This window comes from Neopsephotus bourkii, unplaced genomic scaffold, assembly GCF_033783945.1.
Source record: "Neopsephotus bourkii isolate Nb327-2 ecotype Australia unplaced genomic scaffold, CSIRO-AGI_Nbou_v1 NB_682, whole genome shotgun sequence".
Classification (NCBI taxonomy): Eukaryota; Metazoa; Chordata; class Aves; order Psittaciformes; family Psittacidae; genus Neopsephotus; species Neopsephotus bourkii.
This window is the reverse complement of record NW_026901181.1, coordinates 98,102-117,657: the sequence shown is the minus strand read 5'-3', so window position 1 is coordinate 117,657 and position 19,556 is coordinate 98,102. Positions and strand designations below refer to the sequence as shown.

General features: G+C 40.5%; 1 protein-coding gene across 1 annotated transcript; it reads left to right on the top strand.

Moving 5' to 3' along the window:
* The first annotated feature begins 353 nt into the window (after positions 1-353).
* ACAA2 (acetyl-CoA acyltransferase 2) lies at positions 354-18,358 on the top strand. The gene is made up of 10 exons (XM_061353570.1): positions 354-546; positions 4,706-4,872; positions 7,034-7,162; positions 9,128-9,244; positions 10,692-10,839; positions 12,448-12,623; positions 13,598-13,727; positions 15,944-16,014; positions 16,652-16,806; positions 17,700-18,358. Exons 1-10 carry the CDS (start codon positions 531-533, stop codon positions 17,782-17,784), a joined length of 1,194 nt encoding a protein of 397 aa, XP_061209554.1. The 5' UTR covers positions 354-530; the 3' UTR covers positions 17,785-18,358.
* The last annotated feature ends 1,198 nt before the right edge of the window (positions 18,359-19,556 follow it).

The following is a 19,556-nucleotide window of genomic DNA, read 5'->3' as shown; positions in this document are numbered from 1 at the left end:
CGCCTAAAGGTGGGAAAGAGGAGCGGCTGGGTCACCAAACCTCCATTAAACCAACATTAAACCCCAGAGGAGTGTTCGGGGGGTGGGCGGGGGTCACCTCACATCATCATGGTCGTCGCTGCCCTCAGGGCTCCGGGGGCCACCCCAGCCGCCTCCCGCGAGTCTCAGGTGCCTTCCTCAGCGGTCCCGCGGATCTCGGCGTGCTCAGCGGCGACTCGTTACGGACCGCGAGGCCGGGCCGCCAGGAGGCACGGAGGGAGCAGGCCCGCGCCTCCCGTTGCCGGGGCAACACCTCGGGGTCCGGTTCCTCCGATTCCTCAAAGCCTTTTCTAGGAGTAAGGCAGGGAGAATGGATTAGAGGAGAAAGAAATCAAGTCAACTCGAAATGAAATAAGATAAGATTAATTAATTAATTAATTAAACGTGCTCTCTAGGCGTGCCCGCCCCCTACGCCCCCAGCGTGGCGAATGTGCGGTGGGTGAGCTGGGCGCGGCAGACGTCGGAGCAGCGCGGAGGGGAGCGGTGCGGCCATGGCTCTGCTGCGGGGTGAGGGCCGGTCAGCCCGCCCCACCTAGGGGCAATCGGGGGAGGGGGTCTGACTCTTCTTCTGAGGGGGAGCAGGGCCCGGCCTGGTTCCATGAGGCGGAAGCGGGGATCGGTGTGCTTGGGGGGAGTTCTGCCGTGGGCCGGAGGCAACAGTGAGGGGCGGTGGCGCGGCTGTTCCGACTGTAGTCCCAGGGGTAATGCGAGGGGCTTCCAACATGGAAGCCGCTTTTGGTCCCCTCCCCTGTTTCCTTCCCCCCCACCCCACTTGCCGTGGTGATTTTTCTTCCCGTTGTGTCAGCATAAACAGCTGGAAATAGAGGCGACCCTTCAAAAAACACAGCTGGAAACGGGGTGCGGGTAGCAATCCTCTCTTTTGAGCTCCGTTTTACTCAACAAAATAGGCTGTTTGACTTCCTGTGGCGTTTGAGGCAGTTACGGTACAAACCAGCCTCTAGCAAAGGGTGAGAATGGGTGTCCCGTGTTAACGGGCAGTGGCTAAAAGTCATTAGAAGTGACGCTTATAGTGGCAGCGACTGCCGGGTTCTTTAGTTCCATCCACCCCTCGCTTGTTTGTTAGCATGAACAGTGCGGGATAGACTCAGAGTGCCAACAGTTCCTCAGAGTGTTTTCTGTAAAAAAAAAATGTGCTTTCTGCTCTACCTTGCACCTCTTAAAATTAGATAAACACATCCTTTAATACCTGATTTGCTTAGAAGTAACATTGAACTGTATTAAAATGGGGCTTTTTGTCTTATTTGATGGTACTTTGCTACTTGACACAATGCACTTAAGTAATAACATACCTGTAAGTTGTGGTTTGAGGTTTCAGTCCCAGCAGCCTGTAAGGTCAGTGCAGCAGTAATTCTGTATTGCTTTACTGAGCTGGAGCAGCTTTGCCTGTAATACTTGCTTGATGTTGCTTTTCTGTGCCTGTTTCATAATCTTGTGTCTTGCCACAGTATTTTTCAGAAGCTGTTTTTGCTCCTTAACTTTTGGGAGGAAATGATTGGTTTTTAGGCCTTTGGAATAAGACTTGACAAAATATTTTCATACCAAGTGCATTTGAGAAATGTTAGAGGGTTGGAGAATGTCGCAGGCCTGTAATAGCAGATCACCATTTGGCAGCAAAACAGATTTAAAAGATGTCTTGAATTGTTTGGTAAGGGTTCAGACTGTCCTTTGCTTTCTTGCCCCAACATTTACAGATTCCTGTGCATTTTGTGATATTCTGCTCTCATCCAATGTTCATTACCTTGGAAAACTGCAGATGTTGCAAGTCTTCCTGTGGTAATGCAGGACAGTACTAATTAATGGAGACTTAAGAAGAGCTGGGCACAGAACTGATCCAATGAAAACTAGCCCCTCGTTTTGCACCATCTCTGCATTAGTCTTCAGGTGTCTTGGTTCTATGATCTGTTTTGGTTTACATGTTGGCTCTGTAGTGCTGTTGAGAAGTGGGCAGCAGTGAGTAACCTCAATGAAAGACTTTGTTATCGTGAAAGGATGGTGTAAGAGCAAAGGTCCGTCCTTGCCCTTGTACTGTTTGTAAGGCAACAGTGTTGTGTATGAGATTCAGCAGATAATGTGGATTACCAGCAACCTGGCCAGAAGGGAGGAAAACAAGTTCATTTAGCTTGGCCAGGTCCCTGAACTGATCTGCAGCAAACCTACGTAATGAGCTTGGATGGCGCAATTTTGTGAGACTGAGGGAGGAATGTGGAAGGATGATTGTCAAAAGTCTGCTTTGTCACAAGGAAGATAAGTTTAGGAATGTGAGATAACCCTTAAAAGAGCAAAGGGTCTTTATTTTACCAATATTGTTAACATTTAATGAAGACTCAAACTTAACAATCCATAAATTATTGTTAATACAAGATATCTTGGATAGTTAACTGAAAACTATTAGTATAAATTTAAATCTTCCATCTTATTACTTGAGAGAGTCCAGGGACTAATTCTGCATGACTGTGTTGATCGCAGTGGTTTTCTATAGAGACAAATCAATTAAAGCATCCTCGCCCCTGTTAAAAAATCTTATAGGGGCTCACACTTTGTTACTAGTTTTCTTCAGGGTTCTTTGTTGTTTGGTTTTGGTATGTACAACCAAAGTAAAACATGCTCAGTCAATGGATTAAGAATTGTTTTGATTAAATCACTTGCTCTCAGTTGCATGATGATAAATTAAGAGTGAAAACTGACAATGGATGTAGCCTACACTGTGTGGATGAGGAGTCAGTTCTGAGCATTTGTTGCAAGCCTGGGTGCAGAACCTTCCCTGCAATACCAGTTCTGTTACTTTTCAGACCTCTGAATATACAGAGGCCTCTGCAACGACTATGGTGTTCCCTCTGTGCTTAAAAAACCTGAAGAGTGGGCTGTTTGGAGGTATATCTATTTATTCCTTTGAGGAAATGAATTTTGCTTCTCCCAGGTTTCAGATAGTTACCGTGTCAGGACTGCGTTTTAAGGGAGCAGCAGTAGTGTCTTTAGCAAAGATTTCTTTCTAAGGTCTGTGGGATATCCCAGAAAAGAAGCCACTGGGCAGGATCAGGATGTGAGGGTGACACACTAGTTTGCTGTCTACATGTCTTTGAAAGCGACATTTCATGTTCATCCCTATCCTTGAAGCTTCATTACTGCTTAGTCCACTTTGGGGTACTTCCCAGGTGATCTTAAGTGTACTTGTTCCATGTTTCAGATCCTGACATTGTGTTCAAGCCCTTGTCAGTGGGACAAGCTTGACCTTCACCAGTTTGGAAAGTCCTTTTCTAGAAATGCTGCCTGGGCTCCAGATACGTGAGAAGCAGAGGAGCACTCTCTCCCTGACAAAACAGGCAAAGAATGTGAATCCTCCATCCTCTAACAGCCTAAAAACAGTGTTCATGAGCAGCTTAATGAACATTCTCATTTGCCTTCATTCTTTAATCAATATGTATCTTTCCAACGTTACTTAAAATAACTCATGGCAGCTGTAGAAAAGGGAGGTGTGAGCTCTGTTGTTCAACTGGGGGAAAGTTCACAGGCTGCCTCCTGCTTGTTGCTGCACATGGAAGCAGAGACACACAGTCAGTAATGTTTGGTTTGGTTCAGAGACAGCTTTTCCCAAGCCAAAATTCACGTAGACTGCTTCTGGCCAATGCCTCAGTACACAGGTTCTTGCACGTGCTCTCCTGTCTGTTGAAAGGGAGGGGAATCTCCGCTTCTATCTGCAGTCCTAAGCCAGCTGTGGGGCAGCAACACAAGAGGGATGTGGAGCTGTTTGAGCGAGTCCAGAGGAGGCCACAGAGATAGGTGGATTTAGATGAGCTCTTAGGCAGAAGCTCTTCCCTGTGAGGGTGCTGAGGCGCTGGCACAGGGTGCCCAGAGAAGCTGTGGCTGCCCCATCCTTGGTGTTCAAGGCCAGGTTGGACACAGGGGCTTGGAGCAAGCTGCTCTAGTGGAAGGTGTCCCTGCCCGTGGCAGGGGTTGGAACTGGATGAGCTTTAAGGTCCCTTCAATACAAATCATTCTATGATTCTATCAAAACTCTGTAATTCTTCTCTGAAACTGGAAGGCTGATTCTAATACAGTTTAGATGGTCTATATATAGCTCTGGAAATAACACAAAGTTTTTGAGTAGAGAACGTTTTTCCTCCTAAGTTAAAGGAGTCAAAGTTAAAATGCATATAAAAAGTGGGGTTTTTTCTTTTCTTTCTGAAAACTGTTTCAGGGTATAAGCCAAAAACATGCTGATTTTTCTAGGATGAGGGAATGGCCTCTTTGTTTTTCAAAAGACCTGTTCCTCACCTGACTATTTCACAGGTGCCCACTATGGGATTCCATGGATGTTACTTTCATCCTTTCAGTATGCTAGCACTCACGTCTGATGTGGTGTGGCAGCCTCTGTTGTTCAGCAGTATCCAAACTGTCTGTTCTTTCTGAAAACTCTTTGTGTAAAGGAGGTATTTCTGGAATCTTCCCAGCTTTCCTTTCTGACCATTAATTCTGCATACCTCCCTTGTCTAAAGTATTGCTATATCCTATACCTTATCTTGAACTGTGTGCATTCACACTGCCTATATTTATGAAGTTGCTTGTGAATGTAGGATGTCGAGGCTGACTTGGTGAATTTTTGTTTGTTAGCTTCTGCACATCTGGATAATTCTTGCTTCTCTTGCAGGTGTGTTCATTGTTGCAGCAAAGAGAACTCCTTTTGGGACCTATGGAGGTTTGCTGAAGGACTTCACAGCCACCGACCTAACAGAACATGCAGCTCGAGCTGCACTGGCTGCTGGCAAGATCTCTCCTGAGATAATTGACAGTGTCGTCGTCGGCAGTGTCATGCAGGTTGGTAGCATGGAAAATCTGCTGGTTGGTGATGATTTCAGTTGTCTCCTTCAGTATGGTCCTATAGATAGTTACCTCTGTTTTGCAGCCAAGAATAAACCAAAGGGTTGGAAATGAAGTGACATTTACAGTGTAGTATTTCCTGTTCATGTTTAAGGGACATACCTCACATGATTTGTGATATTATTGGGAGCAACTCTTAGTTTTCTTTTCAGTATGAAAGGTAGCTTAAACTAGAACAAGCTTATCTTCTAAAAAATGTGCAGTATTCAAATGGTTAATTGGCAATCCCTGGTACAGTTTTGCTATTTTATTGACTTGAGCTCTGTAACTGCGTGACAGTAACTGTGTAACAGTGATTTTTCACTGGATTATATAATCTCCTGTCTTTCTGGAGGTTGTAATTTGAGTCCATTTCGCTTGAGTTTTCTATAGATTTTTTTTTTTTTTGACTGAATATGAGCTTATCTTGAGCTGGAAGGATACATGCCTTGATTGGCAGAGACATCTAGACAATCCTGTCTTTTCCAAAGAGCTTGTGGTGCAGATGCTGTTGTATGCAGAGCATCACCATTGCAAAACTGCAGTTATCCGTATATCTAGGTGAGAGTCTTTGTTCTAGGCAGGACAGCAAAGAGCATTTTTGGTTTGTTTTTTATACTGACTTCACCACTGTTAAGGGTGGCACTCTTTATTTTGCACTGTTTGAAGGGTGCAGAAGAAACAAAATCTTGAGAACTTTCATGATAACTGAACAAGCATGCAGTACTCCTTCTTAAGGATTTTCATCCTAAAGAGTAGCTTTTGATTATTCTGTCTCCTATAGCTACTATCTCAGTTTCTTTTGTTCGCTTTTTAGATTTTGTAAGAACAGTTTGGGGCCAAGAAAAATGATATTGCTGCATCCAAAACTCTTGTAATGCTTTCACATGGAAAAAGTACAGTTCTCCTAATAAAATGTCTTTTCATGTTGAAATTTTTTTCCTTTGCATCATACTCCCCTATCCCAGTAGATTTTCTTTTTTTAGTCCTGTATTGCTTTTAAGTATTATTTGATTAAGTTTAAATATTTATAAATCTGTGAATATCAGGAAAATTTTTTTACTATGAGAGTGACAGCACTGGAACAGGTTGCCCGGGGGGTTGTGGAGTCTCCTATGTTGGGGATATTCAAGGCCTGCCTGGACAAGTTCCTGTGTGATGTACTCTAGGTTACCCTGCTCTTGCAGGGGGGTTGGACTAGGTGATATTCTGAGGTCCCTTCTAACCCTTGGGATTCTGTGATTCTGTGAACATTTCAGCGGAAGTGGCTAGATTAATTATTTATATTTTTTTTCTGAACTTATATGGGCACATAGCATTATGCACAGAATTTTTTGTCTTTATAAAACCTGTTAGCCTAGGGCATGATCCCCAAGAACATGTGTTCTCTCTGGAAAAAGATCCATTGCAAACCTGTAGCAGCGCTGTTATAATTTTTTATGCTGTACCTGTGCTCATCGTCATCTGCTGACTCAGTAGCTGAAATACAGTAATTTAATAGTTTTTGTTTCATGTTGGAGACTGGTTTATTAAAGGAGTGGGTTCTGAAGTGTTCTGTTTGCAGTATTTTGCTTTTGAAATAGAAATGTGGTAGAATTGTCTTTGAAAAGCTTCAGAGGAACAAGATTTCATGTTAGATCAGGCCAGTGTCCAGTTAGAACACAGTTACGGAATTTCATCAAGTGGATATGAAGCAGTAATGTCATCTCTGCATTTTCCACACTGGCTGGTTTTGGGGACCCTTACCACTGTTAGTCTGGGCAATTTTAATTTACCTTGAAATAATTTTTCATTGCCGGGCAGGATCTGCTCTTAAGTGTGTTGTGTGTATGCTGTTTTGAAAATGAAGGATAAGTGAAAACGTAAGACTCTTAAACTGCTGACTTCAGTCTTAACATCTGAAGGCCCATTTTTGGCCTGATTTCTCACTTTTACAACACACAGTTTCTTTAAAAAGCATGTTAAGACACTGTCCCTTTTTGATCATATAGGATGGCGTCTTTTTGATTAGCAGGATTTCTGCTGTACACTATTAAGTTTTTTTATATTCTGACTTTTTGTCAGGACTTTTACTCCAAAGAAGTTAGAGTGTAACAAAACCTGTTTATTCTGTCCACAGAGCTCTGCAGATGCAATTTATATTGCAAGACATGTTGGTCTGCGTGTGGGGGTTCCTGTCCCAGTTCCAGCCCTCACTGTCAACAGACTTTGTGGCTCTGGTTTCCAGTCCATTGCCAATGGATGTCAGGTATAAAGCTCTGTATTTCTGTAGTAGTTGTAGCCTTTATCAGTTTGTTGCATCAGACAGTTAATGAGAGAAGAGGCTTGTGTAGAAATGGGGACTTTCTGCTTGGGATGAGTAATTACTATTATCCCATAACTCAGACAGGTTGCCCAGAGAACCTGTGGCTGCCCTATCCCTGGCAGTGTTAAAGATCAGGTTGGATGAGAATTGGAGCAACCTGTCTTGTGAAAGGTGTCCCTGCCCATGGCAGGATGATTGAAACTAGATGATCTTATTGGTGCTTTCCAACCCAAACGATTCTATTATATGATTCTATGATTTTTGGCTACCACTATTAGAAAATTCCTATTGCCCTGCATGGTCTTCCGGAAGAGTTCAGCCTCTGCAGATCCTTTGTGGCTGGATTTAAAGATTATCATTACAGCTATTATGAGTTTTAACATAAGGAATGCAACTGATATTAGCCAGTGAAATAGTGTTCAGCTGTGCAATAGTTGCATTCTGTGATCCTGTTTGCATGAATTGGAGTTACTGGCCATCAGAACCACAACAGGAGGCTTTCACCCTTTGATCATTGTATAGAATCTCACCTACTAGCTATGTTAGGAGCATCCTGTGTTTTTTGTGTGGTTTTGTTCAAAGATCCAAAACCTCTGATGGGTTAGGTAATTTGTAGAGTCACTTTTTTTTAAACAGAAGAAAATCAACTTCTCCTTGACCGGTTGGCTAAAACCACTGAGTACTGAGCAGGATTATACAGTGGTATGGTGATTTTTATTTCAGTTATTCATACAGACCAGTGGTCTATGACACTAGTAGTGGTTAGACTTTACAAAATTAAAGGGTATTTTGTAGCTGTTGGAGCAGCCACAGAGTTGGTTTTTGTTTGGATGTTTTTGCTGGGATTTTGAGTTGGTTTTTTTTGTTGTTTGATTGCTTTTTTAGTTCTGAAAGTTCCTAATGGCTAGAGAATTTTAGGTTTGATCCTCTCCAGGAAAAAAATGTGAAAGACAATGTAAACTTAAGATTGCATGTTTACAATAATACCCACTTGACTGTTTTTAATAGTGCTTTCTGCAAAGGCTATATATGTGTTGGTCTTCACTGAAAAAAGTCTATTGGAGAATTCGACCACTTATATTGGAAGTGTGGTTGTGAGATCTTTTCCAAAGATAGCATTTCATCAGTGCAGCTAATGCTTTTGTATTTCCCTGGCACAGAACAAAGCTATAGCTTCTTTTCTGAGCTGCTCAAATACACAAAGTTTTTGGTAACTATAGGAAGCATCTTGGAAGAATCTCATTTGTATGACTACAAACCAGTCATGCTGATTACTAAGTAGTTATCTCAAATGCACATGAAGATTACTTCATCTGCTTCCATTCCAGTACACAAACAACCTTAACTGCCCACATGACTGAACTGTTTTAAAGAAGTGGTCTTACGGTGTGTTTAGTAATTGGGACTTTTAGGTTGTGTTGAATTAATGTGTTTTGGGGGGTTTATTTTGACAGCTTGCATGTCTCATGTTTTATAAAATGATGTCCTGTATTTTTTAGATTTGTAAGGTCTGGTTTCAGACTTTGTGGTTTAATTTGTGTTCTTTTTGAGAAGATTGGGAGCTCAAAAAGAAAAAGCTCAACCATCTGTGAACCGATCCACACAAGCATTCAGATGCTTAATGACTTTGTTCCTCCATCCTGACATTTGTGTGCACCCATATTCTCGTCCTTCATCATTGGTATAATCATTCCTTACTGAAAGAAGGAAGAAGGAGCATGTCATGAAAGAGACAGACCCTAATCTTAATAGAAGGGTGAACCCTTCATAAATGTACACATGACAAAGCTTGAATGCATTCTCCATTTGTCGCTCTGTAGGCAATGAGGTCTTTTTCTGAAACATTCATTATTGTCTTACAAAACCATCAAACTCAATCCTAGATCTGTTTTGTTTTTCTGTTAACAGGAAATTTGCCTTAATGAATCAGAAGTTGTTCTGTGTGGTGGAGCTGAAAATATGAGCCAAGCACCGTACGCAGTTCGAAACATTCGATTTGGAACTAGATTGGGAGCAGACCTTAAGGTCTGGTACCTTTTTTTCCCACCTGTTTGTTGGTTTGTTTGTTTTGTTGTGGGTTTTTTTTCTGAACAAAGTCATGTTTACAGAGCAACATAAAGTATCAGGCTTGTAGATACTATATCCTTGCAAATTAAAGTACTTGAGATTAGATCCAGATTAGTTGTTCAAGGCATGAATCAAGCATTCAGACATTATCATGATGGTAGGTTGAGGCAATTTTATTTGGCATGCCAGTTTTCTAGCTTTCCCAAGCCCATATTTGAATTCTTGTTCTATGTTAAATGTATCAATAAACTCTGGCACAAAACTTACTTTGCTTGGTACATCCCATTGAATTACTGTATATAACATAAAACCTTGTCAGAGGCTATTAAGCAGAGGTATACAGTTTAGGTAAAGCTAGTAATGCTAGCAGCGTGTGCATAGACTGGTAAAGAACATGTGTGTCTCCAAGTTATAAGCATTTCTCAATTTTAAAAGAGGAAACTTGAATTTAAATACATTGATAGATAACTTACTTTTGCATTTTCTTCTGAAGACAAATCCATAGTGAATACTGTGAGAAATTTGCAGCAGGATCCAGCTCTGCTCTGATATTTTCTATTTACTCAATGGGTTATAAGCAACATCAAAATGCTAAATTAGGGTGTTTTAGTCTTTCAGTCCTTAGGGTTTTTTTGCTATTTTTCTGTTATGAAGGTTGAGAATCTGAAGTACCAGCTCTGTTCGGTGAATCTTGTATGGCACTGTGACTAAGTCTCAGATCCTACAAAGAAAACCTTCACAAGGTTGCTGACGTACTGAGTCTCCTTAGGTGCCACTGGGTTCTTATCATGAAGATAATTGACTTATACAGTTGCAGGTGAATGAGTAATTGATCTTGCAGAACTTCGCTGGTCACAGAGAGAGGGCAAAATGCATCTGGACTGACTGGGCTTGCCTTTATCAGGTTAAGTGAAGTTAGACTTGGGTGTTTTCTCACCAGAGAGGTTTTCCCTACAGGAATCTTGGGTCCCAGTAAAGTGATTTTTACCTGATGGTAGAGAAAGACCTGAAGAATCAGTAGGCTGCTGTGCCTTTTCGTAGTTCCTCATCTTTCCCTTTTGGTAACCAGAAAGAGAGGCATGTGTTCTCATAGGTCTCTAAAAAATAATTCATGCAGCAGTAAAATACACTGAAATTCTAAGACTTGTAGGCTTTTCCCAGGTCTCTCAAGGCCACATGTGAGTAGAAAGAGCTGTGCTAGAGCACACTGTCTGTTAGCTGAAATAGCACACAAGAACCTGCAGACTGGTTGCAGTATATTCTAACTTAAATAAAGTATCCACAGGTAACCTGAGTTAACTTTACAAAGAGGTGTTAGTTTCCAAGAGGCTACTGGATAATTAGAAACTGTCAATAATAAATGTTAATACTGCTGTGCTTTATAATTTTCTTATGTTCTACGCAGCTGGAAGACACACTGTGGGCAGCTCTAACAGATACACATGTTAAAATACCTATGGCAATTACAGCTGAAAATCTGGCTGCAAAGTACAACATCACACGAGAAGACTGTGACCGATACGCTTTCAAAACGCAACAGAGATGCAAAGCTGGTTAGTAAATTTAGGAATTAAAGTGTTTATATGATACTAGCTTCAATTCTAGAGGTTTTAGAATCAATTAAAAGTATTTTTAATTTTTTTGTAGCTCATGCATCTTGGTGTAATTTGTCTTCTGATTTTCAGATACTGTAATTCAAGCCCTCTGGTCTAAATCCTTTTCCTTTCTTTTTCAAACCTTGAACAGTTAGAGCAGATGGAATCTGAAGAAGGGATACTTGTTCAGGACCTGTTTAAAAACTGTTTTGTAGGTGGTTTCATGGCCAAAGCCATGACTTAGAGTCACTTGGTTCCTGTAAATCTGATTAATAATGTAAGGAGGATGGTAGACCAAAAGCCAGTAGAATGTGTAGTGATTATACTGGGACTTCAAAATGCATTGCAACCCGAAGATGAACCTAAGATGGAAAGACTTTGGTATACTTTTAGATTCTAATGATGCTGCTTTTTAACAGCTGCTAGTCTTGAAGGAAGATTTTGAATTTTTACAGTGTGTGCAGCAGTGCCTTTTGTAACTTTTCTTAGTCATATGTTGCATTTCCTGTTCATCTTGTTAGCTAAATCCTGCCATTCCTCCATCTTTTGCTAGAAACATTGCCCCTGAAGAGGCTTTTGCTTCTTTCTTGTTTTCAAGGATTCTGCCTTGCTGTTTTCATGTCTGCTTGTTATGAGTAGTTAATCTTATTCCACACTAAAGAGAGAGTCTTGTGGTTAATCAGGAAAGAAAAAGGTTTTGTAGAATTAACTGGGAAGTTCAGAGGTAGCTAAACAACATCAGACCTGGCAATTTCACTGTCATCGTTCTAAATCCCTTAGAGTTGCATTTGTGGAATGATCTGAAGAGGCTGGGATTCTTGGTTTAGTTTTGGGAGATAGGAATTGTTTTGGTTTTAAATCTGTGTGTTTATACCAAGTGTGAATATGAAAGGTGGTGTTTCGATGCCTGAATATTGGCCCCTAATGTCGTCTTAGGTGATATGGCCCTCTTGTGGGCATCTTAGGTAGCTACAATGTCTTCAATTATTTCAGGTTGCTTAGGCAGCTGAATTCCATTCTGAGATCATGACTTGAGCTGAGAACCTGTGGGGGTGCCCCTTGGACAGGATTTAAATTGATATGCAATAGCTTATGCTGGTTATCAACAGAGAAAATGTGGCTTAGGATTTTTTCTACATTCCTCTCTGAGTGAGACTTACAGCTTCTTGCCTTCTGGTGAATGACAAAGCTGTAGAATAAAGCAACAATAAAGGGGAATGTGTATAAAAAACCAAATCTGGTTATTAAAACAAAAGAAGGAAGAAGAGTTCACTTATTTAAAGCTGAACTATAACTTCAGTATTTGAGACTTCCTTTGGAGAATTTTGAGAATGTATTTTTAGAGTTTTTGCTCAGTTTCTAAAAAAAAAAAAAAGAACTTGAACAAGCAATAAAGCTCCAACCAGCCTATTTAAGCAAAATAAAGCATAAACAGGACTGTCCCTGAACTCTTAGTTAAAATAGAGCAAAAGTTGTGTGCTCATGAAAATAGGATTATTGGTCATGCTGTGCAATCAGCTTGATATTTGTATCATACTCGTTTTATTTTCCTTTTTGTGGTTGCAGCTCATGATGCTGGTTACTTTAATGCTGAGATGGCACCAATTGAAGTGAAAACCAAAAAGGGGAAAGAAAGTATGCAAAAGGACGAGCACCCCAAACCCCAGACCACTCTGGAACAATTGGCAAAACTCCCGACTGTCTTTAAAAAAGATGGAACAGTCACTGCTGGGAATGCTTCAGTGAGTACGTCAAAGCCTTGGGTTGTGAAAGTGTCACCTTTAAGGTTCTCCAAATTTAGTGTCACTGTATTTATGTCTCAGTGAGCCACCTTTGGCTATCGGTGGTGTCTCGTGACAAAAATGATTTCTAATTCTGAAATGGAATGCCCCTGCCTGAATGCCTCAGCCCCAAGATGGCAGGGGATCCTTCAGTCTGCTCCTGTGTCCTAAAATTTGGTTCTTTGGATTGCCGTGTTCTTTTGGTGGGGCATTGACACTTCCTCATCAGGCTTGAGTTACACAGCTCGTACCTGCAGTGGCTGTGTACAGGCACCTTCTTTTCTTTGTATTTTCTTTTGGTGGCAGTGATTACTGGATACTTGTTTTACAAATCATGCATTATGTTAGGTGGGTCTGTTGCTGATGATCATCTTTGTACCACAATTAGTATCCTCTAGTCCAAACCACATTTTGTTCTTACATGAAGTAGACTGGGTGCTTAGCAACATGTTATTACAGACTGTTCCTCTTACAGTCATTATCTTAACTAAGTGATTAATGATCTTTGGGCCAGAAGGACCACTGTGATCATATAATCTGATTTCCTGCCTAAAATAGATCATAGCCACTGTAAGTATGAGTGTCTGTAAAGCATCTTTTGTAATTTCTAATACATGTATTATACAATATTAACACTGTTCTTGCCAGTCAACAGAACAATGTTTCCAATGTAAGGGAGACTTTTAAGTGGAAAAAATGTATTTTGCATTTGTAAAACACTGAAATTAATTAAACATCTCTATTTAACTTTTTTCACTATCCACAGAATAGTGAGATTGTGGTTTGTTGTTTTGAATAAACAATAATACAGTTGTTTGCTGATAACTGGTGTCTTGGACACAAGTTTTTTCTGAGGGGCATACTTAGTGTACTGGACTTTTTGTTTGATTTTTTTTCCCCCCTCCACTAAGAATGCTTTTCTCTCTTGTTGCAAGGGGGTATGTGATGGAGCTGGTGCAGTCATCATTGCCAGTGAATCGGCACTTAAAAAGCACAGTCTTACTCCTCTGGCAAGAATAGTAGCATATCACTCATCTGGCTGTGATCCTTCCATAATGGGCATTGGTAAGTTGCAATAAAGCATGTTATTTTATAGGATCAAGCAGCACTAAAATGTTTTTGTATTGGGCATTCTGTGGAAAGAAAGAGAGACTGCAGTGTGATGAGTCTGGAGACTGTGAAGATGCTCATGTAGCTTACTACAGAGAGACTGTCCATTCCTCTGCATCACTCCACCCCTCTTACTCAGAGTGACTTACTCCTCAGTTTGGCTGAAGGAGTATGTGCAGTGCCTGACTTACAGCATTAGCACTGAAGTATAGTCTCACAGGCACCCTTTTTTTCCTCCTTTTTTCCTCTCTTGTTAGTCAAAAAAATAGTTATTTCCTCAATGTTTTTTAAAACCCGTTTTCTCCTGAAATTCACTTTAGTTTCCCAGCTTTGAAGTTTTAAATCCCATTGTTTAAGTGGGCTACTATGAGTTGCCTTCTGCACCTCTTGCTGAAGAGGCTAAGTGTACACTTTCCAGCTCAACCTAAGATGGGATTCCAGGATACACATCTGTTCAGATATTATTTTGGCAAACCAACTCTTTTTTCAGTCGCATATTTTATGCTTCTTAATCAAGTAGCTGTTAACACAAACAAACCCTCAAAGCCAATCTAGACATCCCAGGATTTTCCCTTCTGTTTAGTTTGTAGACAGTGTTGTATCCCGGCATCTTTTCCTTTCTGACATTCTGTTCAGAGAAGTCATTGTTGGCTGGTTCCATGTGTCAGTAGAAATGCAAATGAAGCATTGTCAGATTTGTTTTCTCGATCAGACTATCCGACTAACACAACCTTCAAAGCAAATGTAGAGGGAGGGTTTCTTTCGCTAGACTTCATGCTGTCATTGTGCTTTCTGAACTAGCCCATTCTTTCAAAGTCAGGCAACTCTTTTAGCTTGTTTAAAAACTTCATAAATCATACGGAGAAACATTTAGTATCCCAACTTCTTAACACCAGAGCTTGTCCCCAGCATCTCAAAAAGACCAGAGGAGATTCATCGACATGACAGCAACAGATCTGAGAACAGGAGCTCAGTCTAAGCAACTGCTCTTTCACATACTGATAGTGGTGAGGAGTCCTGCTTCACAATGTCTAGTGAGAGAATTCATTGTTTTTAAAGAAAAGAGAAAGAGAGAGAGAGGGAAAAATGTCTGCTTGGCTGTCATTAATGGTCTTTGTATTGTCCACATGAGACCCACCCGTTACTCTCACGGGTAACGGGCATACTAAAATCTGTAATGAGATGCATTTAGTTCAGTATTAAGCAGCCTGAGGCTCTCTGATAATCCACTGAGCTTTGAACTGGGCCCCTACTTTTAATTTTTCTGTCTCTTCTGTCATTTACTTATTTTTATGGTTTTTATTCATTGAGCTGTGAGTTTTCATCACCAGTTTTTGGTACTGAGATAGAATTTAGGCTTGTTAATGTTCTAGGATTGGGGTTTTTTGTCTAATAACCAAAATGGCTATCTAAGATCTCAGTATCTTTGTTCTACAAGCACATGTCTAATTAACCCTTTCAGATTCTCTTTGAGTGTCTCTTTCCTTAGGTATCTGAGAGATTCATCTCCTCTAGTGGGTTATACTAGGTCATAGGTGTCAGCTTTCTTACTGAAACAGTTTTATGGCCAAATTCTGTAATATTCCCAGAAAAAATCTTAACTGTCTTCAGTAGCTGAGACATGGGTCCAAGGGAGCATTTTATTCTTAGGGATTTTTACTAGAAGATTTTCAGATAAATAATATTAAGAAAACCAAAACAACAATACCCATAACTAAGCACATGACCAGCAAACTCTAGAACGCCCTGCCTTTTTCTTTTTTGTGTACCTGGAGGCTGCAAATTGTGAAGAAAGAATAAGCTGAGCCAAGAGTACAGGGAAAGAGAAAACGTCAAAACTGTCATGAAATTGTTCTGTTTGGCTGGGGACTGTCAGTTCTCTTGACTTGAAAGCTATGTCTGTGTTTACCAGCTGTGCAGCAGTAGTGACACTCCTGACTTTCCCTGGCAGTGTGTTGAGAAGGCTGCCAAATAGTTTTGAGATTTAGCAGTTCTATTACTACCTAATAAAGCAGGTGAGTGGCATATCCAGAATTCATTGGCTGCAGAGGCTCATGGGAGGAAATCTGATGAGGCTTTATGAAACTATCCTATGTATGTCATGTTTATAAGCTTTTATTTAGTTAATTTTTTTTTTTATTTAAGTAACTGTGCATACAATTTCCAACCAGGTCCTGTACCTGCAATTACTGAGGTTCTGAAGAAAGCAGGATTGACCCTGAAGGACATGGATTTAGTAGAGGTAAGGAGTTTTAATATGAACGATAAGGTTACTCCTGATCTTTTTAGCAGAAACATTCCACTCATATGTGTAGCCCGCCATCACAAAGTAGATGTTTCTTCATGTCTGGAGCCTGCCTGACCTCTTTCCATCTAGTTTCTACAACAGTTGCACAGTTGTTAAAATAAAATAAAAAAAAAAAAAAAACAAAAACCCAGCCTTAGGCATGTGGATGTGGAAATGGCATGATAGCATTCCATGGAAAAAATCCTCATGTGACATGAAGTTTTACTTTGCTGGCTGGACTGTTAATGTTTAAGTTAGTCGCACTTCTCCATTTGTGACCAAGGCCATTTTTAATCAGAGCAATGGATTCTTTATGAGCACACTGCATTGGAATCTGACATGCCTTTTTTTTTTTTTAAATACACTGTATACTAACTTTGTATCACATGTGCCAGGAGGTTTTGAATTTACGTTGGCTTGGCCTGACAATTCGTATGCTGTCTTAGTATGGTTTTATATGTTTAATATTTTTCTCAATCAAAATGACCTGGACAATAAATGAGGTGCACTTCATCTTGTGTGCACACCTACTACCGAAGGCTTGTGTGGCAAGTCAACATGAACAGTTTGTGTTGTTCCTCTGGTGTTTTAGGTGAATGAGGCGTTTGCACCTCAATACCTAGCTGTTGAAAAAGTTTTGGGCCTTGACCCTGAAAAAACCAATGTCAATGGAGGTGCCATTGCAATAGGTCATCCTTTGGGAGCATCAGGCTCACGGATCACAGCTCATCTGGTTCATGAGTTGAGGTATGTACATAGTCAATAGCTGCTGGTAGTGAATGCAGTGCTGATGTGTTTACCCATGCAAAAGATTTTCAGCGTGGATGCTGTGTGACTAAGATCTTCCGGTTGACTGGATTAAAACTCTACTCACTGAAGTATGCTTTGTTACCTTTGTGCACTACTCCAGGTCCTGCAGCTTGCCTCATACTCCATTCTGGTCTCATTGCAGGATTTTTGCTTCCTCTACATCTGATCCAACTCCACAGTAGGCAGTGGGAAACTTTCCTTTTTTAAAATGGCCTTTGAACAAAGTCTGTTCTTTTCATAACAGGGTGCATTTAAAAGGCTTTGTCATCACCTTCTTTCTCCTATAGTCCACTTTCAGAAATTTTGACTCTTTTTGGCTTGCTTGATATGCTTAACACCACTTAATCTGAATTTTCCTGGTTTCTCCCCCACCCCAGGGCAGAGATCACTCTTATCTTTTCGCTTGTACTTGCAACATTAACATTCAACCATAAAGCTTCATTTAATTTGTACCTTGCAGAAAACTGTTTCGTGGAGTATGGCTGCAGAAAACTTAGCTTTAAAATATTACCTTGGCAATAAAATCCTGTCTTACTTACACCACCCATATTATGTGTTGAAACCACAAGTGTCCTGTAATGTTATTCTTTCTGTTTCTAAGAACAATGTACAGTCTTTCAAATGGCTAAAGACTGACATGTAACTCCTTTTTCTACAAAAATATCTCAACATCAGTTGAGGCTTAATGATATTTTTCTAGAAGAAGAACGACATACAATCTAAAATGTCATCTTTAGTGGTATCAAGTTGATGGCTAGTTTCTTTTCATAAAATCAGGACAACAACTACTGTGGTTTTATAAATGTAAATCACTCTCACTGTTTTTACAGGCGTCGTGGTGGGAAGTACGCAGTTGGGTCAGCTTGCATTGGCGGTGGACAAGGTATTGCTATTATCATTGAGAACACAGCCTGAGAGATTCTGGAGACTGCAGTGTTGCCTGAATTACTAATTCCCTGAGAAACTTGTGCCTTTTGTGACAACAGAGCATCACTGCCTGCCTTCACTTTGTGCCATTCCTGCAAGGTAAAGGAATAGCTGAGAAGTCTGAATTCTGAACAGAAGGATTCATTACTGTCTTTCTAACTAAAGGAAGTGTAATAATTTCACACTGATGAAGTATTTTGTAAAACCCTCTTTTCAATCAAAATTAATGTATTTATGTAGACAAAATTATTGTTTTAATTTTCTGAGGAAATTGTCTGTCAAACTTTCACCAAACCTGCCTTAAAATAGCAGTCAGTGTAGCTTTTTAAGCAAGTTTTGCTTAAACTCTTCTTATTTCAGTTGCTGCTGCTGTCTGGCACATGTGCCTCTTTTATCATCAGGAAATGTTAAAATTTAATTGGAGACCTGAAGTATATATTGATTGTAGATTGACGGCTATAACCTGTAACCTGCTGGTTTACAAGGGCAAATAAATGAACAAAAGCTGAAATTTCCATTGTGCCTCCCAAAAGAACAATAAACGCAAGAGGGGAAAAAAGGGGCTTGGTGTTCATTTGTTTGTTTATTTTAAAAGCAAATCACTGTGGGAATTGTTACTTTTGGTAAGTCAGTGCTTGTTTTTGGAGGGACTGTTTTTCCTGCCTGAAAAATAACTGGTGTTGACTAGGTAGTTTCTAGAGAATTCTTAACAAATCTGCCAGCCTTCCGAGTTGTGTTGTGTCTGCATACATCCAGCAACTCATTTCTTAACTTCTTCTGATAGTACCATCTGTTATCTCCTGGGTCACTCTAAGGTGGGGCTGTGCTTAGCTAATCCGCTAAGTGCACATCAGAGCAAGTTGTCTTGCCTCTCACAGGCAGTGGAGTTCAACTTACGAATCATTTTACATGATGTTCTTGAGGTGTGAAGGAAATGAGGTGGCCATTGACTGTGCTCTAGGCTCACTTCACTGTCAAGAGCAGCTTGCAGCTTGCTCTGATGTAGATGTCTGTGTTAGATGCTCACAGTTAATTGGACAGATCCCATGTCAAAAGCAGCATGCACTTCTGCATGGCCTACATTGTGCTGCATAAACTAAAATAGTAGCAAAAACTTCAGCCTTTACACTTTCTCATCCTCTGTTCACTGTCAAAATATAGCTTGTATACAGCTCCTTGCTACTCCTCTGGCATGAGCTGTGGTGATTGTGAGCAACAGCAGGTTATTCAAAACCTGACTGCCTAGCCTAGCAAGAAATTCAGGTCAAGGCAAGTGTTGTTACAACTGGTGGATAACAGTTGAAGCATGCTCATCACTGTCGCTGGGTTTTTTTATGAATTCAGTGTCTTTAATGGCTGGAAATACTTAGCACTGTTTATATGAATTAAAAACCCACCTGCCATAAGTCTGCACACCAGATGTTCATCTAATACAGTATCCATTTTCCTTTCTACTGTATGTAGTTAGGGTTGCAGGGGGTTTCACTGCTCAAGATACAGTTGCCACATGGATTTTATAAAGTAGGATATTTTCTGTTCTTAGTTCCATAATAGCTAATTCCCTCTTCCGTCGTGTCTGTGGGTAATTATCAAACTCTTATTTGCAGAGTGCTGGCCACAGTTTTTCCAAGATCTTGTCCCTGTGCTGTAATCGTTCTTTGAGAGCTCATCACTATTCATGTACAGTGAAGGATAATCCCCTTCATGTACTTTATTTTGCCTGTAATGTTTTGTGTCCCCCTTTTATCAATCAGTTTCTT

What these genes read in the sequence shown, in the direction of transcription:
- ACAA2 (XM_061353570.1), top strand. An exon ending in TCCTTCCATAATGGGCATTG is followed by an intron (nt 13,728 to 15,943) that starts GTAAGTTGCAAT and finishes ATTTCCAACCAG; the next exon opens with GTCCTGTACCTGCAATTACT. An exon ending in CATCTGGTTCATGAGTTGAG is followed by an intron (nt 16,807 to 17,699) that starts GTATGTACATAG and finishes CTGTTTTTACAG; the next exon opens with GCGTCGTGGTGGGAAGTACG.